Source organism: Lacerta agilis, chromosome 15, assembly GCF_009819535.1.
Source record: "Lacerta agilis isolate rLacAgi1 chromosome 15, rLacAgi1.pri, whole genome shotgun sequence".
Lineage (NCBI taxonomy): Eukaryota > Metazoa > Chordata > Lepidosauria > Squamata > Lacertidae > Lacerta > Lacerta agilis.
This window is the reverse complement of record NC_046326.1, coordinates 19,491,148-19,513,683: the sequence shown is the minus strand read 5'-3', so window position 1 is coordinate 19,513,683 and position 22,536 is coordinate 19,491,148. Positions and strand designations below refer to the sequence as shown.

General features: G+C 47.4%; 1 protein-coding gene across 2 annotated transcripts; it reads right to left on the bottom strand.

The window, feature by feature from the left end:
* Positions 1-2,828: 2,828 nt before the first annotated feature.
* NLRX1 (NLR family member X1) lies at positions 2,829-22,184 on the bottom strand. 2 transcript variants are annotated; one of them, XM_033171933.1, is made up of 9 exons: positions 21,921-22,184; positions 14,222-14,371; positions 13,091-13,172; positions 11,060-11,157; positions 9,364-9,980; positions 7,151-8,571; positions 5,092-5,178; positions 4,290-4,541; positions 2,829-3,174 (listed from the first exon to the last, which is right to left on the bottom strand). In XM_033171933.1, the coding sequence occupies exons 1-9, from the start codon at positions 21,955-21,957 to the stop codon at positions 2,856-2,858; spliced, it is 3,063 nt and encodes a 1,020-aa protein (XP_033027824.1). In that variant the 5' UTR covers positions 21,958-22,184; the 3' UTR covers positions 2,829-2,855. The 2 variants fall into 2 exon arrangements, with proteins under 2 accessions (XP_033027824.1, XP_033027825.1); XM_033171934.1 differs by lacking the exon at positions 21,921-22,184 and adding an exon at positions 16,622-16,877.
* Positions 22,185-22,536: the final 352 nt, after the last annotated feature.

The following is a 22,536-nucleotide window of genomic DNA, read 5'->3' as shown; positions in this document are numbered from 1 at the left end:
AGGCTACTTTCCTACGGATACTTACACTGAACAAAGTGGCACTTACTTATTGAGTGAACGTATGCACAAGAGCAGTCTTGCAAAAGTCTAGCTCAGGGGAACCTTTGGCCCTCCAGATGTTGCTGAACTACAACTCCCAACATCCCTAGTCATTGGCCATGCTTTCTCGGGCTGATGGGAGTTGTAGTTCATCAGCACCTGGTGCCCCACACCTGAACTACCTAATCCAGCATCCCATTTCCTTCAATGCTCAACCAGATGTTTCCTGAAAACTCATAATACAGACATGAAGACCCACAGTCCTTTTTTCCCCCATTCCCCAGCCAATTCCAAGGTATATTGCCTCTGGCTTTGGAGGCTCTCTGTAGCTTTCATAGCAAAGAGCTGCTGGTTCCTGTCTGCCATAACCTAACCCTTTGAAAAGCTGTTTGGGCCACTAGCCATTCCTGCATCTTGCGGTATTGAGATCCGCCAGCTCATTATGTGTTATGCGAAATAGAACTTCCTTTTGTCTGTCTAACCAGCTCTCACCCCATAGCTGCTGGACTCCATACCTGCAGATAAAGCAAACCCCCCAACCCCCCCAAACCTATTTAGAATTTTTTTGATGACAGTATCAAAAAGAGGCACAGAAACCAGATGTGTTCTGTTGAAACAAAGTGCTTTTATTTTTAAGGAGGCACAATGGCGAAACAACTGTGAATAATAATAATAATAATAATAATAATAATAATAATAATAATATTTACTAGTTGCTTCCCACACAGGAAAGCGAACTCAAAGCAATTTACAGATACAAACATAACAAAGAAGAGCCCCCCACTCCACAAAAACCCACCTCGGCCCTTTTTCATGTTTGCTGCTTCCACCCCCAAGGACACAATCCGAACCCCAGCCTAGAAGCTTGGCATGAGATGAACAACAGAGCCAAGGCAATTGCTCCTTTCGATTCTTCAAAAGAATCAATCCAGTGGGTGGGAATGACTCACATGCTGCATAGCTATAGGCCAGCCACAGCGAGCAAAAGGAAGTAGCTCCAGCAGGGCTAGGAACTACCAGATTCTGCATGCTGCTAGTCCTCAGTGATAAAAAAAGAATGAACCATTTTAGTCCTTGGCCCCAAAAACGACTGGCGGATTCCATGTGTGAAGTTGTGAATCTTTGAAAAGCTGAGGAGCTGCTCCACTGAGGGGAAGAAAGCGTGGCTCATGAGGTATTTGTGTTTAGAATTGATGGCAGAGGTTGGAGAGAAGCAGTGTCACTTGGAAGGCTGTGTTCCTTCAGGCAACACAGAAGCACCCCCTCACTTTGATCACGCAAAAGCCAGCTTTGCCAGTGCACAGCTCACTGTGGTCCTCAGCTCAGCCTTTCCCTGAAAATCAGCAACTCATATTCATAGCGGGTGGAGATGCTGAGAACAGTTTCATTCAGCATCACCTCCCTTTGCTGAGCAGTCAGAAAGAGGGTTCCCTGTAGAGTCTGTATCTATACGGCTGCACTCAATGTCTTATCGGAGAGTGGGATCAGTCTGGAATTGACCCACTGCATGCTGTTCAGTTTTCTCTTCCGGGCGACCAAGCTCTGGGTAAAAATCAGTTCTGCAGCTTTTTAGCAACACTGCACAGAACAGATTGGCATATATGCCTGTGGCATCACAAACACAGCTCCCCACCTGCCTGGGAGCAATGTTTTGACTTCGAAATTCTCTTCTGCATTATTGAATTAAAAACGAAACACCAATAAGGTAGCAAATAAACATTTAAATGAATATGCATAGATGAAATACATATATATACACACACACACCGTATTTTTCTGTGTATAAGACGCCCTCATGTATAAGACGACCCCTAATTTTTTTAACCCAAAATTAAGAAATTTAATTGTTTAGCTTTTTTGGGGGGGGGGTGAGGTCACTTCCGCCAATCGCTCACCTGCCTGCCCGCCACTGCCGATCGCTTGCCACAGCCACTGCCGATCGCACATGTCGCTGCAGCCGCCAATCGCCTGCCCAATTGCTGCTGCCAATCTCCTGCTTGCTGCATTCACTATCCGTGTATAGGACGACACCCAATTTTTGCCTCTTTTTAATAGCAAAAAGCATCATCTTATACACAGAAAAATACGGTATACAGTGGTACCTCGGGTTAATAACTTAATTCATTCTGGAGGTCCGTTCTTAATCTGACACTGTTCTTAACCTGAAGCACCACTTTAGCTAATGGGGCCTCCCGCTGCTGCTGCGCCGCCAGAGCACGATTTCTGTTCTTATCCTGAAGTGTTATTTCTGGGTTAGCAGAGTCCTTAACCTGAAGCATCTGTAACCCAAGGTACCACTGTATGTTAAGGCACGCAGCTTATCCGAAATATGAGAGAGATGTGGGAGACGGACCATGGAATCAGAGTTCAAATGGTGGTATTATATCTGCCACATGCATTGTGAAGGTGGAAGGAAGCCAGGCTGCTAAGAACATCAGAAGATCCCTTTTGTAACAGGCCAAAGGTCCATGTAGCCCAGAAACTTATTCTCACAGTGGCCAATCAGATGACTCCAGGAAGCTCCCAGGCAGAGCATGAAGGCAGCAGCCCTGCTTGACTATTGCTCATCAGAAGATCCCTGTCGGAACAGACCAAAGGTCTATGTAGCCCAGCATCCTGTATCCTACAGCGGCCATTCAGGCGGCTCCGGGAAGCTCACAAGGCAAGGCATGGAGGCAGTCACTCAACCCGGATGAATCTGCTGTGTAACGACTTGTTTGTACCCACCCTGGGTACCCACATTCCCCTGGTGTTTGCCTTTTCCAAACTGGCACAAGCACACCCTTTCCCCAGGAGTCTCCAGCAGGAACGGAGCACTAGGAAGTGCCCTGCTGAAGGTCTCCCAGCATCCGCTTGACTTCGTTCTCCACGCGGATGAACTTGGCCTTCTTCCAAGGATTGGCCGTTTCCCGGCGGCTGCACCGCAAGTCCTCCAGGAGCAGGCCGAGGTGCTGCCGCACCCGGTCGCGGTCCCAGACGGGCAAGTTCTTCTGTACTACGTTCAGGATGACGGCCCAGTAGTCGGAGACGTCGGCCCCCATCGTCAGGAAGATGAGCACCTTGATGCCGTCGCGTTCCTTGCGCAGCGCATGGAGGGCTCGCTTGCCTTCCTCGCTGATCTCGTTGAAGTACAAGCTGGAGGGAAGGAAAGGGGGAAAGCTGAAGCAGGCGGGAAAGGCCTCTGTGCCCAAGAAGAAACAGCCAATTGGAGGAGCCGCCATGTTGAGGCAGTAACCAATGCCGGCAGCAGAATGTGGTGCTAACAGGGTGGAGTTTTAGAATGGGCTGCACCATTTCAGCCCACAAGAGGTAGAGGGGTGGGAGGGAGGGAGGGAGTCACATTTCTGAACAACTATTTATGTCGAAACGTCCCTGCAAATAGAAAGCCAGCTCAGCAGGCAAAGGGCTATAACCTCTCACTTTGAGATATTAGCTTTCTATATGCAGGAAAATGGTAAAAAGATAAAAAAAGACCAGAGAAGTATCCGAAAGGAGTGCCCCCTCACCTGCAGTCCAAAATGGTCCAGTCTTTTCTCCCAACCACATGCATGGACCCAGACTTAGGCAGTTAGCTAGAACGTAGATGTGCATCAACTTCTGACAAATTTGGGAGAGGAAATCCCCACCACCATTTAAAAAGCTACACCCACTTATCCTGTCCCCCCCCCCAAAAAAAGTTTGGGATTTTTAACACTGAAAATTCATGGCACATTTTATTGCAAATTTCTCCTAATATAAATGTTTGCATGTACCTTTGTGTAATAAGCACATCTTTGCAAAGCATTTTCCCCTAATATAAAGCGTATCACCATGCTATGTTTATAAGCAGAAATGTTATTTTTAGGCAAACTTTACCCTACCATATTAATTTCTCTACACACTGCTCTGCTAGACAGCCACACTGCAAAATTCAGAGAACTCTGGATTTCAAAGGAAGTTGGACAACATGACCCTTCCAACTCTACAATTCTACGATTCTATAAAGGATGTCTGCATTTCAGCTCATGTACTGCACCAGAAGGTGCAGATTCAGTAAGCTCATCTTTAAATGAGAACTGAATTGGATGCCTCCCCCATCCCTAGTAATGGAACCTAAGATCTTTTTGCCAAGGCATTGGCTGAGCAGACCGTTCAAAATATGGCCCCTGTGGAAAGTCATTCGCTACCCAGGGGCTTATTCCCCTCCCTCTGTGCCTGCGTACATAAGTATATTAAGCTAGGAAGCGGCAGGAAGGAATGCTGAGACTCACTGGACCGTTTCCAGCGTGGCGTGCCTCTTGGCCTCCTCCACCAAGGCGAGGGCAGTTGCGTCGGAGACCGAATTGTAGGCCACGTCGAGTTCCTGCAGGTGCTGGTTTTGCGCCAAGTGCTGGGTGATCACCTCCACGCCCCGGTTCCCCAGCGAGGTGTGCAGCAGCGACAGGTGGGTCAAAGAAGTGTTGCCAGCAAGGCCTTCAGCGAGGTATTGGGCACCCTGCTCTGTCAGGGGGTTGTCCGCCAGCCTGCAAAAATGAGGAAGAGCAGACAGTGTAAGTCGGGTTAGGGAAAGTTGTGACCCTACAGATAGGGTCCATCAACAGTGTCCAGCTGTTTGAGGATGAATCAATGTCACATTTCCTACCCGCAGTCTAAAACAGTCATTTTCAAAGTGGGTTTTCCAGAAGTTTTATTTTTTGCCCTAATTTATTCATCATATATTTATTGTTCAGGCTTTGTGACTTTGAAAGGAGCACGCTGGGCATCTCAACTCAAGCACCTTTGGCCCTGGAACTAGTTTCTTCTTAAGTTTTTCTTGGTTAAAAGTGTATTGTTTTATAGGTGTGTTTCCTGCTGCTCTGGGCTTCCTTACTAAAGGTTGGATAGAATAATAATAATAATAATAATAATAATAATAATAATAATAATAATAATATCTGATTCACCAGCTTTATTTGGATGAGAATTCTTTTCGTTTTGCTCTACCAAACTGTTGGGGGCGGGGTTGGGAGAGATTTAGGGACAGAGCGCACCCCCTCCTCTCTGTGGGACTTGCAGTCTCCTGTTCACACTCACCTTAGGGTGCTCACCCCGCATTTCTCGTGCAACAGCAGGTCCCTGATCTCCTTGCATGCTTCTGGCCCCAGGCTGTTAAGCTGCAAGCTGAGGGAAGACACAAACACACACACAAATCAGTTGGCTTTTTCCCTTCCTCTTTTCCCTTCCCAATCACAGTTTGCCACCCTCTGGTGAAAGGCAAGAATGCATACCCTCCGACATTTCTCCAATGAAAATAGGGACGTCTCATTCCACAATGATAATTTTACTATTTATACCCCGCCCATCTTTCTGGGTTACCCCAACCACTCTGGGCAGCTTCCAACATATATTAAAACATAATAAAACATTAAACATTTATTTAAAAATATTCTGTATACAGGATTGTCTCCAGATGGCTTGGGGGTCAGATAACTCCATACCATCCAACATTTCTACTATGAAAATAGAGACATCCAAAGGAAAAGCGGGACATTCTGGGATCAAATCAGAAACTGGGATGGCTTCTCTAAATCAGGGACACCCCTGGAAAATAGGGGCACTAGGAGGGTCTGTGATTCAAAGCTTGGAGAAACGTCCTTCTTGTGGTCTTCTCCCAGGTGGGCTGATGGAGGAGTAATGGAGCAGTCCATTCATCCTCTGGCAGCCTGCATGATATTCCATGCGTTCGCCTGCATGCAATTCCTGGTCGCCTGTGGTGACCTTGCGGCAGGAAGACACATTACAAAGAACCTGACAAATTGTTGAAGTGCCTAGGGCATGGGACTGTACCCAGCCAAGTCATACTCAGAGTAGACCCACTGAAAACAAGGAGGGGTCCTCCATAGCTCAGAGGCAGAACACATGAAGAAAATCTGCCGTCGCCAATTTCTAAGATCGCAGGAAGCAAGGGTTGGGAAAGAGCTTTCTCTGCCTGAAACCCTGGCAAGCCTCTGCAAGTCAGAATAGAAGATACTGGGCTGGACGGTACAAAGGAACTTGCTATGTTTCTACAACATGAGCTTGTCTTTGAGCAACAGCTTGGTCATGTGAGCTTGTGAACAAAGTGCTAAGTCACTCTGGAACATTCTGGGCGGTATCTAACTAATTCATTCCATCTGTGAAAGGATTTATGCTTGAGCAACATTTAATTTTTTTACTCCTCTCCCTGACTCATGCCCTGCAAAATCAGTCCTAGGGGTCCCTCCAGTCCTTCTGAGTATATGTAGGGAGGATACAGGGCATGTGTGGGGAGTGAAGGGCAAATTCCATGATGCAAACTTTAAATCCTCACCTTGACATAACAAGCTCCTTAGGGGCAATGTTGGAGAGAATCCATCATCCAACCATCTCGGACCCTATGATCAGCAGAGGGGGGCTTCTTTGGTGGTGCCAACACTAGGGTGTGCCCAGTTGGTACTGACTCATGGCAGGGCCTTTTCAGTGATGGTTCCCCAGTTGTGGAATGCCCTCCCTACTGGGACACACCTGCCTCCATCATTATTAGCTTTCAGGAGGAATTTGAAAACATTCCTGCTTACTCAGGCATTTGGTTAGCTGGGACGTATGTTTCTAACTATAATTGCTTTAATAATAATTATTATTATTTATTATTTATACCCCACCCATCTGGCTGGGTTTTCCCAATCACTCTGGGCAGCTTCCAACACAATATTAAAAATACGATAAAACATCAAACATTAAAAACTTCCCTAAACAAGGCTGCCTTCAGGTGTCTACTAAAAGATAGTTGTTTATTTCCTTGACACCTGATAGGAGAGCGTTCCACAGGGCGGGTGCCACCACCGAGAAGGCCCTCTGCCTGGTTCCCTGTAACCTCATGTCTAGCAGTGAAGGAACCACCAGAAGGCCCTCGGAGCTGGACCTCAGTGTCTGGGCTGAATGATGGGGGTGGAGACGCTCCTCCAGGTATACTGGGCCAAGGCTGTTTAGGGCTTTAAAGGTCAGCAAAGTTTAGTTTAGAAAGTTCTAAACTATTTTAGAATGTTTTTGCTGTGCTTTTGTTTCTAAATTGTCTGTTTGGGTTCCTTGGGGAGGAAAGGCAGGATGTAAATTCAATAAACCAACCAACACTCACTGGAGTTTTTTGCACCGCAGCAAGACGGGGAAGAGAATCTTCAGGCTGTTGATGTCGAGGTGGCAAGAAGCCAAGTTCAGCTCCTCTACTTCATGACTGGTGGTGCCCACGACAGATGCCACGACGGAGCACTTGAGAGGGGTCATCTTGACAGAGGAGAGGTTGATGGTCCTCAAGGACTGGACAGCCTCGGCCGTGAAGCGCTCATTCTGGAACTCGTGCAGGAAGAAGAGGTAGTCCATGAGCTCGGACGGTGGCAAGCCCTTGCGGCTGTTGCGGATGACCGTCTTCTTCATGGCCTTGGCAATCTCAAAGGCTGCCAGGTTCTTGATGGAGCAGCCGAGCTGGTCCAGGATGGCCCGGTTGCGCCGTGACAGCAGCCCTCCCATGAAGATGGGGAAGAGCTCGAAGACCTCGTCGTCCGAAGCCTCGTCTGGGTGGCGCATGGGACCTTCCACTCCGAGGATGCTGAAGTTGATCTGGTCCAATACGTCGTCGTTGAAGTAGTCCTCCTCCTTGAACATCTCCACTGCCATGGTGCGGGCGATGGTGTCGCGGTCCTTGCTGGTGAACCGGCCGAAGTAGCGGGGGAAGACCTTGATGAGGCTGAAGAGCACCGGCAGGACGCGCAGAGGCAAGACTTTGGAGACAATGCTGAGGACCACAGTCACATCTTCACTCACCTTGCCAATGATCTCGGAGACCTCCTTGCCCACCCGTTGCCCCAGGGTCTTCTTCTCGCCCAGGACCACGTAGAGGGCCGCCAGGTACTCCTGCATGGCAGGGATGGTGAAGACAAAGGTGTGCTCCTTGCCCGACTGCACGCTGGGCGTCAGGAAGAAGCTGAAGACGTCTCTGCGGAAAACATTCAGGAGGTTGAGCTCACTCTCCGTCTTCATCTCCAGCTCAAAGCAGCGGTGCAGGTCCTCTTCCGAGAAGGAGGTCTGCCGGGACATCACCCCCTTGTAGGCCAGCTTGCCCACTGTTTTGGACACGTATTTCATCATGGAGATGTCAGAGGGGTCCGTGCTGTCCAGCACCTCCCCACTGAAGTTGAGCCGCAGGAAGCTGGTGTAGATCCCGGTGAGGGTTTGAGTGGGGGGCACCGACTTGGTGAAGTAAAGGAAGTGCAACGTGGTGCACACTAGCCAGCAGTAGGATGGCAGGAAGCAGGCGGCCGCAATCTGGTTGTGCCGCTCCAAGTTCCTGGAAAGCATCTCCACCAAGTTGTCCTGCTCGTTTGCTTCCTCCGCCGTTGGAGGGCCAGAGGCCCCGAGGCACTCAGGCCTACGCAGGCGCAAATGGAAATAGAGCTTCTGGAGGTTGATGTCGGAGAAGCCACAGACCTCGACGTAGCGGCCCACGAACTTGCTGGGGATGCGGCGCACCGCCGAGGGCCGTGTGGTGACGATGATGCTCGCCTGGAGAGACAGGAGACATGGGTTGGTCAACGAAATCCAAGGTCAGAACACAAGACATAGAACCTAGGGAGCTACCTTATACCAAGGCAGAACACTCTCCCATCTAGCTCAGTACTGCTGACACTGACAGTCAGTTGAGAACATAATGATAGTTTTCTACCCCTGGGTTCTGAGTCAGACCATTGGTCTATCCAGCTCAGTATTGTCTATGCCAGAGAATGGGGAACCTTCTGGCACTCCAGATGTGTAGGACTTCAACTTCCAGCTGCCTTGGCCACCAGCATGGTCAATGGTCAGGGATGAAGGGAGTTGGAGTTTGACAACATATGGAGGGCCACAGGCTCCTCAGCTGTATTTTAACTTAATGGACCACCATTAAATGGGTTTATGTTTGCTGAAGGCGACTGCATTCTGCTGCTGATTCTCTCTCTAAGCATCTACCATTTGTGGATCTCAAGGGAAAGAGGTGAGTGGTCTCACTCAGGGAGCCACCTGTCCCACCAGCATGAAAGATGGGAAGCTGAGCTCAATCCATCAGCTTTGCCGAAGGCATCAAACCCCATCGGATGCCTCCTGCCCCTGAATTGTGCCAGCCAGTCATTATAAGAACAATTGTTTAAGTAAGAATTGGTGCCCGAGTTCGATTTCCCCCCTCTTCCCTCCCTAGCCCCCTTTCCTTGTGTGTTGTGTATGTTTTAGATTGTAGGGAATGGCTTGTTTAATTGACACTCTGGGAGCCTTTTGGGTGGAACAGCAGGTCCAAAGGCTCTAAATACATAAAATAACACAAACCTCTGGCATCATGTATTTCCTCAGCAGGTTGACCACAATGGCGGACGGAGGAATCGGCTCGTTGGGGTCGCAGCAGAGTTCTGTGTGTGCCAGGTGGAAGTCTAGATTGAGGCGGTCCAGGCCATTGAGGATGAAGAGCACCTTGAGGTGGGTGGAGCCCAAGGCGGGCACCAGCTCCCGGAGGTGAAGGTATTTCTTGGTGATCATGCGCCGCAAGGAGATGGGTGCGCTGCTCTGGGAGAGGTCCTCACAGGAGAATGGGATGAGCAGCTCGAAGCGTGGGAGGCGGCCGTGACACCAGTCCATCACCATCTTCTTGATAAGGGTGCTCTTCCCGGTGCCCACTGTGCCATAGAGGACCACATTCTTCACCTGATTCCCGCAGGCGTCCACGTCAAAGAGGTTCTGGAGGCCAATGGTGTGGCTACGGGAGGCCTGCAGCTGGTTCTGGATGGTCATCTCAGGAGAAGGCTTCAGGATCTCCTCCAGGGAGCTCTCCCGGATCACAGGGTCCACGTGGGTTGTGTCTAGTGAGAACGACGGGCCAAACTGACGCTCCTCGTTTGGCTGTTGGCGGAACCAGTCAGAGAGGTTTTTGCGGTGTTTCTGGATGGCTTCTGCGGAGAAGAAAAGTGAGAGTTAGGGCTCCTGGGCGACCTATTTATTACACATTGGTTCCGATTTGCTAGCACAACACTTATAGAGAGGTTAGATTAGATCCAGGGTTATTGAGCATTCGTTTCAATTTGTTTGCACATCAATGAACATTCCTCCTGCATTCATCCTGATTTGCTTGTGGGATGTTTACACATCCTCCCCGTCAGCCATACACAATGTCAATGCAGGTAAGCGCACAGTTTGCTCCTTTGCTGGAGCAAGCCACGTTCCTATTTGCTCATGCAGGAAAAAGCAGTTTCCACTGGAAAACTGTATGTTCAAAGGGCTGTTTGAAAGCAGTTTCCCAAACAGCCCTGCACTGCTTTTTAAATCTCCAATTTTCAGGGGATTAATAAGCAGCGCAATGATGTTAGGGGAAAGACTTTCAATCAGCCCTTTGCTAACATTCCTCCACTGCTCTTTTCTGATTTTTGGAGGTTCAAAGAGCAGCACGGGGGTGTCCGAAAGTCCTTTGTTAACATCCCTTTGCTGCTCCTTAACTTCAAAGAATCTGTAAACCAAAGGATCACCATGAGATGTTTACAAAAGGCTGTTTGAAAGCCCTGTGCTGTGCTTTGAAGTCCTGACACGCGGGGCTTCAAAGCACAGCATCACCTGATGTCACTATGGCATCCCTAGTCATTTGTCGGAACCAACCCGTCAGGGGTTGGAGAGATTAAGATCTGCCCCCGCCCCCAGCCAGAAAATGCTCTCCGTCTCAGCTTTCAAGCATCCCTTCTTATTCATCAGAAATAGAAACCTGCTTTTAAATATTAAAAATAACCAAAGCTAAGGTTCCCAAGCTGCTCCTGTCTACACCTCAATATCAAATTGCACGTTTGAATGTAATTGCAGAATTGCATAAATCTCTTGCGCATGGCTAAAAAGAGAAAACCACGAAGGGTTTTCGCCCAGACCCCAATGGCAGTGGTAGACATGTCCCACTCCACCCCCACCAGGCAATCTAGTTGTGTTCCCTGGTCCAGATTAGTGATCAGCAGCAGCATCGCTCCTTGGAAACATAAAGTAGTGGATTTACCAGAGGTTGGCACATTCTTCAGGGCTGGCTGGCTTGGTCTGGGGGAGGTTGGCTGAGATGGGAACCCCTGGGGTCCTCCCAGATGACAGACAAAGTCCCTGTAAGAGAGAGAGGAAAGAAAATGTGAGGTATTTGGCCCCGGGTGGCTAAGAAAAAGGGAACCCCCATCAGGCTGGCAGCTTTGGTTTTTTGCAAATACAAATGCATTCCAGAGTTTGAAAAAAACAAACAAAAATGCATTCAGTTGTTTCCAGAAAGAACAGAATGTGGACAGCTTCCCATGTCTGGATAGAGAGACAGACAGGTAAACAGACTGACAGATCTTCAACATAATTTTATGGCTAGCAAAATAGCAAGGGATGATAAAAGTAAATATGGAGGAAGGCAGATACAGTCGTACCTTGGAAGTCAAACGGAATCTGTTCCGGAAGTCCGTTCGACTTCCAAAACGTTCGGAAACCAAAGTGCAGCTTCCGATTGGCTGCAGGAAGCTCCTGCAGCCAATCGGAAGCCGCAGAAGCCCCGCTGGACGTTCGGCTTCTGGAAGAACGTTCGAAAACTGGAACACTCACTTCTGGTTTTCGATCGTTCGGGAGCCGGAACGCTTGACTCCCAAGGCGTTCGGGAGCCGAGGTATGACTGTATCAAAGTAATATAGCACTTTTGAATGTTCAAAAAGGCTTCCCTTGCATTGTCTCAGTGGTTCCCAATTGGTGGTCCGTGGACTCCAGGGGGTCCACATAACCCATCCAGGGGGTTGGCCGTGTCTTGAACAAGATTGTAGCACCCCAAACTGCACATTTCTTGGGCACCGTGCTCTCAAAAAGGTCACATCACTGGGACATGTTGGAGGGCATGATGGCACCATCCACATAACAAAAACTACCACAGGGGTAGTGGGTTCGTGGGTTGGCTTTTGAAAAACAGGGCGTCTACAGTACTTTGCTAATTGGGAACCACTTCTTTATCTAATCAAGGAAGGGGTGGCTAACCAGATGTTGTTGGACTCTAACTCTAATCAGCCCCAGCAGCCAGATTGACCAATGGTCAAGGACCCTGGGCATTGTAGTCCAACCAAAGAGGGCCCCTTTGTACAGCAGGCTAGCCTCTGCACCCAATCGCGGACCTCTCTCTAACCTCCGCCCAGAAAAGCAAGAGGCATTCTCAGAGATCAAGGACACCTTCCAGCCAGTCAAAAACACTTACCGTATTTTTCGTTCCATAAGATGCACTTTTCCCCTCCTAAAAAGTAAGGGGAAATACCTGTGCGTCTTATGGAGCGAATGGTGGTCCCTGGAGCTGAATTGCCCAGGGGCCAAAAGCAGATTGTGCTTTTTATTTTACAAAGAGAAAAGGGAGTGTTGAACGTACCCCGCTCAGCAGCTGATCAGCAAGAGATCGGGAGAGAGATAAGAGTCCCAGCTCCCTTTCAGCCCCGCCCTCCTTTGTTGAATGTGCTGCAGAGGGAGGTTGTTTGTTTCCCCAGGACATGTGACTGGCTGATTAGATTATCAGTCTGGAAACAGTACAAATGGCTCCCTTTCCTTAAGATTTTTCAGAAATGTGAGTTAAACCCCATAAAAATGGGGCTTTTCCTCTTTGCTTTTTCCCCCTTTGCAAAAGGAGCTTTGCTTTTCCCCCTTTGCAAAAAAAGCTGCAAAACATTTAGCTGATCCTCAAAAACAAAAAACAAAAACCAACCAGGGCTTTTCCCTTTGCAAAACAGCTGCAAAACTTTTAGCTGATCCTCAAAAAAACAAAAAACAACAGGGCTTTTAGAGGAGGAAAACCAGAAAAATATTTTTTTCTTGTTTCCTCCTCTAAAAATGAGGTACGCCCTATGGTCCGGTGCGTCCTATGGAGCGAAAAATACGGTACATGCATAGCAGGGCATATAAGGGGTGTGGCCTGATTAAAGTTCCAATGGCTGGATAGAGAAGGCTGGAGGGCTCCATTTGGACCCTAGGCCTGTGGCTCCCCACTCATGTTCTAGGTTGCCAAGTGTTCAGTACCCCAGCAGGGCATCCTTACCTGACAGGAGATGCTGATCTTAAGAAGAACAAGGTCCGGTCCACACGCAGGATCCTCTTGAGGACCAGGCGGTTCCCAGCGCCTTCAAAGAGAGATTCCAGGACAAAGTTATTACAGCATTGGTTTATGTTATATTATTTACACATTATTACTTATTATTTAGCTATTATAAACGCAACTTGAGAAACAAAGCCACAGAACCACACATAAGGTAGCTTGATCCAGACTAAATTGGCTGAACTTAGTTCTCTTAGCTGAAATGAGCAGGTTGTTGATTTCAATGGGACCCAAGTTCAGTCCTTAGGGATATGGAAGGAGGAAGGTCTCTGCCCCAAGGAGCATGCACTTGGGCTTAATTTCAGTGACAGATGAGGTTGAAGGGGACATGTCAAGGGCTTCACAGGTGGGTTTTAAGGAAAGCCTTAAAGGAAAAGTAGGGAGAGGGAAGGCTCAAGTTTAGTTTCTCTGCTTCTAATTTTTCCAGTCTTAAATTCAGTTCTCTATATTTCCATATCAGTTTGCATTAAAAAAAAAAGTTGACATGAAAATTCGTCAGCATCTTAGTGTAATTTTTTCTCCTAATATACATATTTTAATGTAATATTACCTAATACATGAATTATTTTTTATAGTTATGTATCGCTTTTTAAACTTAAGTGTCTCAAAGCGTCTTACAGAATAAAAATAGGAACAACAAAAAATGTTTAAACCAAATATAAAAACAGCAATGATAGAAGACTCCAAAGTGCAGATCTATCTATCTATCTATCTATCTATCACAAAAACAAATCCTGCCCAACCCACTTAAAAGGATGAGTGGAACATAAAGATCACAAACATAACCAGCTACCCTCCAAATTAAGGTTCAAAGGAGTGAGAAGATTATTTTTAACAAATTTTTAAAAAACAGACAGCAATGGTGCCAGGTGCGTTTCTCTGGGGAAAGCATTCCGCAAAAGGGGAGCCATCACCTCTGCACCCCCTAGGAATTGAGAAAGGGAGTTTTTAAGGATAAGGAGCAGGAAGGAAAGACACCCTGCCCAGAGGACAAACATGCTCAGAGGCACTCTTACTGCTTCAGCCATTTCCAGACTCTGAACGCAGGGCCCTGGAGAATGAACTCTGCCTTACCTAGCGCCGAGTGCAGGTGCATCGCGGAAGCTACAACGCCTCTGCCGGCCTTCTGCTTGGGCTCTATTTGCTTCAGCCTGCTCCAGCTGCTCCCCGCCTGGCACGGCCATCTCCTGAACGGCATGGTGGCGGCAGGAACCTGCCTTTCAACTGGAAGACACACGTAAAAAGGTCAGAAAGCAGAGCTGGAATTTCCACCACCACCCTGTCCCCCAAAATCTGATAATCAAAATCTGCAAAAATCTCGTCACTGAGGCAGACATAGCTTAGAGGCCAGGGGCCACAGCAGCTCCTCCTGAGCAAGCCTGCCTCAGTCACTATATCTATTTTATACTATATATTTTCTCTCTCTTTTCTTTCAGATAATTCCCTTCCTCAAAACAGCTCACATCAATACTGTAGGGTCACTTCCGGACAAGCCATTTAATGACCATTTAGCATGATTTGATTGCAGATAAGTGTTATGCTTTAATGAGCATTCATCTTGATTTGATCAAGGAGCAATCAGACAGTGTTGCATCAAACAAGCATTATCTCCTAGAGCAAATTACCTGTCACTTTCCTTACAGCAAACAATCTGACCTTTGGGGGATGGGGAGAGGAGCATGCTTGCTGCACAATAGTGCAAAATCAGCGTTAATTGAGCAACCTGAATTTGCCGATTCAGAGCCCACTGCAGATTGGGAAATGGTGGGGTGACTGGGCAGCTAATGGCAGGTGGAACCAGAGGTCTCACAGATGGTTCTGATTTTATTGTTTATTTTATTTATTAAATTTATATGCCACCCTTCATCTGAGGATTACAGTTTCCTCCCCATCCTCCTTGGTAGACCTGGGTTTCACACGCACACATTCTAGGAGTCTCACAAATTAGGAACTTCAGACAGCGGCGATAGCAGGTTTTATCTAGAAACTTGCACTCACACAGATCTTAGAATGGGGAGAATGTTCACGGCGCACACAGAAAGAATCAAATATACACATAACCCTTCCACGGGGAACAGCTCAGCAAACAGTACATTTCTATTATGGGGAACGACTCAAGAGAACGGTTTGGGAGAATTAGCTAATTCTAACCACAGGGACATAGGAAGTTGCCTTGTACCAAATCAAACAACCAAGCTACAGTATTATATACCAGAGGTCCCCAAACTGTGGTCCACAGCATGCCTGCATTAAATACCCGTGTTTGTTTCTAATTGTAATTTTATTGGTTCTTTTATATTGCAGTTCATTGCAGGGCTGGGTAATATCTGGTTTTCAACATCATGATATAATTGCCTGCTAAACATCGCAATATACTGATATAGCACAATGTCTGAAATAAGGATGGAGCTATGTAGAGGCATTGGCTGGCTCGTTTTTCCTGCTTTGTGATTTTTTGCATAACACACACACACACACACACACACACACAATTTGTGATATATTGCCAGGTCAAATATTATGAAACCGATATCATGATATGGACTGCAAACTGGTTTTGGGTGTTATATTGATATATCACCCAGCCGCAATTCATTGTATTACAAATAGAATTCTAATTAGAAATTGCACAGCATCCAGCACAGCACATTACAATAGCTACAACAGGTAGAAAATATCATTAAGTGGTCTGCCAGGAGCATCATCTATTTTCAAGTGGTCGAGGGTGGGGGTGGGGGCAAAGTTGGTCAACACTAACTGATGCTTTGGAATTATGGTGCTGGAGGAGACTCTTGAGAGTCCATGGACTGCAAGACGATCAAACCTATCCATTCTTAAAGAAATCAGCCCTGAGTGCTCACTAGAAGGACAGATCCTGAGGTTGAGGCTCCAGTACTTTGGCCACCTCATGAGAAGAGAAGACTCCCTAGAAAAGACCCTGATGTTGGGAAAGATGGAGGGCACAAGGAGAAGGGGGCGACAGAGGATGAGGTGGTTGGACAGTGTTCACGAAGCGTCTGGCATGAGTTTGGCCAAACTGCGGGAGGCAGTGAAGGATAGGCATGCCTGGCGTGCTCTGGTCCATGGGGTCACGAAGAGTCGGACACGACTGAACGACTGAACAAACAACAACAACAACCTGATAGGGACTCTAAGATTTTAGGCATGTAAGTCTCTCCTCCAGCCCTACCTGGTGACGTTGCCAGGGATTGAACGTAGGACCTTCTGCATGCAAGGCAGATGACCTACCCCTGAGCCCTTCCCTGGCTAAACATGCCCAAGAAGGAGCAAGCCCACAGAGGCCAAGAGGTGATGGAAGAGGGTGGTTTCCAAAACACACATGCACTACTGGTAGGAAGCCAAAAACAGATCTAAACACACAGTCACACATTCTCAGAGACAGGAAAGAAGGAGCAAGTTTGGAGGCTACCATTTGTTGTGAAAACTGAAAACAGGGGAGGAAGCCAAAGGTACCTTTTCAGTCCCTGTGGACAATCGCAAAGAAGGAGTCCTGGAGCTTGTCGAAAGTCCTAGGTCAGGCTGGAAACAGCAAGGGCTGCAGCAGTGCAGCAAGGACTTCCGCTTCACCAAGTAGAGACCCAGGGAAGCAGGAGACTGGAGGCAGTGGAGGAAAAGCAGGGGCGAGAATGTAGCACTAGACACCAGGGTTTCGTCCAAGGCAAAGCAATTCGGCAAGAAGGACTTCAGGCAGCCAGTGGAGGCCAGCAAAAAAGGAGCCAAGAGTGGGTTCGGGAGCCTGGTTTTTATACTGCGGGGGACAAAAGCTTCAAAGCGAATTCCAAAGTTGATTGGATCAGTGACGTGTTGTTGCTGGCCAGTCCTTTTGGTTCATGGCAATGTGGGGTGGGTCCCCACCTTAATAGGATTATCTTTGGTATCTGAAGAAGTGTGCATGCACATGAAAGCTCATACCAAGAACAAACTTAGTTGGTCTCTAAGGTGCTACTGGAAGGATTTTTTTAAAAATTTTGTTTTGACTATGGCAGACCAACACGGCTACCTACCTGTAACTGGGATTATCTTTGGTTATCTTTTTTGGCATAGTCACACCTTAGCTAGCATGATTGGATTTTAGACTAGGTGGGCTTAGAAGTGCACATTGTGAGGGTGGCTAATTTGGTTGCACTGCCTGAGGTGCAAATGGTTGTGCACGGAACAACATTACCCAGTCTGGATTATTCCCAAATTTCATTTTAGAAAATTCCCACCTCCCATTCCATGCTTGCTTCAACCCCTCTCTCCCACCTTCTTTAACCTTACAATAATCCACGCAACTGTCTCTTCTCCGCAGCCCTCTGAACACAAGCCCTAAACATGGTTCGTTATACTTTTCCACTACGAAGTAAGGAAAAAATATAACTATAAAGAAAAACAGGCAACACATTTAGTCCCAGTAACCTTACATGCGCTTTCTTGAGAGCAAGTCCCACTAAAACGAACTTTTCAGGAAACATGCATCAGACCAAGCTACATACAGTATTGTCATTCTGGGAGACCCCCAATTTGATGAGCTTCACCTGTTGACTTCTGCCTGCTGTATGTATGTAAAAGCATGTATGTAAAAGTTGCATGCAGCCATAGTACACAAGGGGCAACACTAGCTGTGCCAATGAGGAGGGGAGAAGAAAGAGAGAAAGGCCTTTGGAAGGAAGGGGGAAACAGAGGAAAGAAGAGGACCTGGAAAGAAGGTGAATAGAAGAGGGGGTCCTTTTTGTAAAATTCACACATGCACCTTGGGGGAGAATTAGCAGGTCTTTCTCACTTCATTCTCTGCCATCTCCATCGGCTGCACATCACCACAGTGCCAGCCTGTTTGTGGCTCTGCTGTGTGCCTTTCTGCTGTCACTGACAGCCAGCTGAAATGATAATCCCTCCTCCTCTCTCTCCCCTTAAAGCAGCAGGCCTCACTAAAGGACTTCACCAAGCCAGCAAAGACTGACACATTTATAGCCGGCTTTACCGCAGAGGCCTGGCCTGGAACTTGCCAGGCTGGGCACGGAAGGGCGCCTAGCAATTCCTGGTGCAGAGGCCAGCTCAGAACATTGTGCCGTTAGAAAGCTGGGGGGGGGGGAATGAAATTTGAGCTCTGAGGCGAGGCAGCTTAAAACGTTGCTCTCAGAATTCATGGTACAAATCAGTCGCAAATAAGCAAAAGAGGGAGAGAGGAGGCATGGATTTCCCCCGAGGAAATGCATGCAAAGATGGGCTCAATTTTGCAGAACCGGCTGCATCCCCATGTGCGTCCAGGGGTTTGCAACTGATCAGGAATAAATCAGCCTGGCCTTCTCTTGCGCTTTTAATGGTAGCTTTTATGTGCAGAAATCGATAGGCGGAAAAAAATACAATTGCTGTACAACCACCTCCTGCTAAAGTGAAAACTCCAATGGACACCTGAGAAGCTAAAACAAATGCACATGCTGGCAGCCCTGTGGCTATAGCTTAGCTCAGGGGTCATCAGCAACCTTTTTCAGTTGTGGGCCAGTCCACCGTCCCTCAGAACATGTGGTGGGCCGGACTATTTTTTTTGGGGGGGGGGGAAATGAACGAATTCCTGTGCCCCACAAATAACGCAGAGATGCATTTTAAATAAAAGCACACATTCTACTCATGTAAAAACACGCTGATTCCCGGACCGTCTGAGGGCCGGATTGAGAAGGCGATTGGGCCGCATCCAGCCCCCGGGCCTTAGGTTGCCTACCCTTGGCTTAGCTGGTAACAGAATCCTAGAGACTGTAGGGCTCAGCCACTGCATCTTAAGTTGAGCTACAGAGTCTGGAATCTTGGCTAAAGTTACGCAGCTGAGTCCATCATGGCAGGCACCAAAGAGTTAAGATGAGAGGCTCTCTAAAAAGCACCAGAGAGTGTGCCTGTTCACACCTGTCATTACCTGTAAATCCAGGCCTGTCTCTAAGGAATTGTGTCTGCTGCTGTTCTTTGGTTACCTTGAGATGTGTGTGTTTTCAAAGGCAAGGCAAACAGCAAGGGGAGAGGGGCAAGTAAGCTGTTGTTCCTCAGCCCAACTGAACAACACACAAGCAAACTGGGATGAATGTTCATTGTTGTACAACACCCCTCTGCAAACAAATCAGGGTGAATGTGCAATAAAGGCCACACATCACCTAACCACTGCACATACATTGTTCAAACAAATGATGAATGCTGAATAAATGGGTTATCTGGAGGAGCCTCTCATTTTTAATGCTGGGGTGTATTGCTACTGTTTCATTTCCAATAAATTTGTTTTATTGTAGATTTGCTTTACTACAAGTGTTTGAAAAGTGGGGTATACAAAGCTTTAATATGAAATTAATCTAAAGCTATTGGTTCATTTCTAAAGGAGAGATACTGGGGTTCAGACTTCTGGGAGCTACCGGTACATTCTGGGCTTAGGTTTTGTTTCTGATGCATGAAGAGGAAAATTAACTTTGTACATGCCTTCGGGTATCCTGAACTCTGATCAAACATTTGTTGCAGATGTTATAAGAATTTACCATTCTTTTATATATATATATATATATTATTGTTATTAATTTTCCAAGCAAACAGGCCACATGTCTGAGGCAGACAAGTCTCACACCATTTTGACTCTCAAAATGACCAAATGTTTACCAAATGGGTCTCTGCAAGGAAGGAGGGGTGAGGGATTTAATTGTTCCAGGAATTAAAGAAGATTAACATCTCAAAGGAATGGCCAGGCTACTGAGAAGAGACATCAGAAGGGGGGAAATCTGGGCGGCTCTGCCGCTTTTACCTGGCCCTTGACCCCGCCCCCGGCCTCTGTCCTTTGTCCCATCCTGGCTGGAGGCAGATCAAGGGCTGACCTGACCCAAGGGGAGTGGAACCTGCCCAGGTGATCCCGCCCGGTGCTGCAAACACCGCCCACCTGGGAAGGGAGGGCGAGAATTAACATCTCAAAGGAATGGCCAGGCTACTGAGAAGAGACATCAGATAACGCCTTTTTGTGCGGTGTAGGTGTGATGCATCTGGGTGATGAGTTGGTTACACCTCTTCTGTGATTGATGTTTCTGGGGGTGGGCTAGACTCCAGGAGGGATTTTGAAATGTCTTTATAAGAGCATGCGGGCTTTGTTCTGGGTCTTTCCCCTGAAAACACCGTTGTTGCAACAGCTTCAATAAAGATCAAGCTTACTAGCTGCTTTGCTTCTCAGTTTTCTCTGGTTGGCCTCTGTTTTTTACTCCTACCAATGGAGAACCTGCAGAGGACTTTGCAAGGGCTCTTGTGTACCCCATAAGGGAATAAGGGCAGATTTTTTCTTACAACACAGATATATAGATATAGGTATTTTATATATACAGGTAGGCAGTGGAGGATAGGGGTGCCTGGTGTGCTCTGGTCCATGGGGTCATGAAGAGTCGGCCACGACTGAACAACATTTTATTGTATTGTGAGAACTTTAATAAAAAATTTGGGAATTCTGATCAAACACTGAACTCTGTCATGCTGGGTTGAGTCCCAGCTCGAATTCAGCCCAGCTTCCAGCACTCCCCACCCACCTCAAAGTTTAGCAGAGAGATTGACCAAAGAGTGCACATCTGAATGGCAATTAAAAGCAAAACACTTCTGCAACACACCTGTAACTCACTTTCCTCAAAATTTCAGTTAGGTAGAACATTTGTGTTCTTTTAAAATTCGTAATCAGTTAACAGTGGAAACAGTTTAATGTGTATCACATAATGGGGCCAGTGATACTTAATAGCTTGGGATTGCTCTCTAGCCTTGGAAATGAATGAATTCTGGCCATTCAAAGCTAGTACAAACAAGAAGTTATAGCAACACTTCGGCAAGACTCTGGGGGTTCCCCGATCTCCATGGGGCTGTCAACCACCCCTGCATTTCCCCATAACGATAATGGCCTGAAGAACTTGGGTGCTCAGAGAATATAGCCAAGGTGTTTGAGCTGATCTTAAATATCGCAATAGGGAGGGATTTGTTAAATCTCCAGGAATATAGAGAGTAGGTATACTGTATAGGGAGCTAGCTTTTTGCACCTCCCTTTACTCTTTGGAGAAAAAAACCTGACAGGATTATAGTATGTTTTTGTTTTGTTGTCTGTGGGCGTTTCCAGGCTCTTGTTATCTTTTGATGAAATTCAATCACATACCGGCAAATTCAAGATAATTTGGCGCTTTTGTGCAACAAACCTGCTCCCCTCCCCCAACCTGCTCCAGACTTTTTGCAATAAGAAAAGTGACAGAGAAATGCAAAGGAAAATGTGGGACAACATTTGCTTGAAGCAACATCGTATAACCTCCCAGGAAACATAGGAGCCAACTCCTGGGGGCTGAGGGCCCTTTGTTCCCCCATAAAATATTTGAGGGGGCCTGCCCCCCACAGCTGATGGGCATTGCCATTAAAATTGTATGCGTGCTCTATGTCTTACGATCAATTATATGGGGCAGGGCTTACCCCTCAATATTTTATTTAAGTTGGCACCTCTGCCAGGAAACAAATCAGAATGAATAGTGACACCTTCCAGCCTCCCCTAAAACTTTGTGAAGCAAATCAGAACACATGCTCCATAAACAGATTTGTCTGGGACACACCTGCTGTGATCCCGGAAAACTGGAAGGGAATCGGGGCAGCTGGGATCACTTTACTGCTTCCCTTACCAACCCTCCCTTGTGCTCATTCCCCGCTGCTACAGCAACCAAAGTCCTCCGAGAAGAGCAGGAAAGCGGCTCAAAGTTGGTCCTGTGCCGACGTGACCCCTCTGACCTCCCGCGAAATTTACCTCTGGCGAAGGATCTTCCAAGCGGATGGCCGATCATGCGCCCGTGCCCTTTGTTCCATTAGGGTCTTTCTGTCGTCTGCCGTGTGTCTGTGTTTGTCTGCTTCTTCAATAGGCCTCTGGGAGGTTCGCGTTGCATTCAGAACAAGCTTCTCTTCGCCTCTCCGGCGGTTTATTTTTGTCTCTGTGAAGGCTCCTGCCCTCTCTGTCAGTTTGTTTGCAGCCGTAACTTCCTGCAACGAAAGCCCTTCCCACTTGGCCTTACAAACTGCTTCTCTCACAGCTGGCAGAGCTTCCAAAAGGAAAGAAAAAAACCAGGAAGGGGAAGATTGAGCAGAGAAGGCGAGCTGGATTACTACAGAGTGCATTTGTTTTATGGCACACGCAGAACGGCTGGCTTCCTGCCCCACTGGATTTGCTTCAGATGCAGCCACCTCTATGCAGAATTGCGCAAACGTGGAGATATCCACTCCTGTGACTCTGCATCCCCTTTGCTGGAAACAAGCGCCTGTGGGATTTCTGTCTATCCTAAACCTTCTCGAGATGTGCAAGGCATGTTGCTGGGGTTTGGAAACCCATTGGCAACTGTCTTCTTATTTCTTGGGTGTTACATCAAGGC

Bases quoted from the DNA above. Each gene is read 5' to 3' on its own strand.
- NLRX1 (XM_033171933.1), bottom strand. From the start codon at position 21,957: ATGATCGGCCATCCGCTTGGAAGATCCTTCGCCAGAG. The intron at 14,372-21,920 runs GTAAATTTCGCG...TGTGTCTTCCAG, and splicing joins TGGAAGATCCTTCGCCAGAG to TTGAAAGGCAGGTTCCTGCC. The intron at 5,179-7,150 runs GTGAGTGTTGGT...GTCTTCCCTCAG, and splicing joins CTGCGGTGCAAAAAACTCCA to CTTGCAGCTTAACAGCCTGG.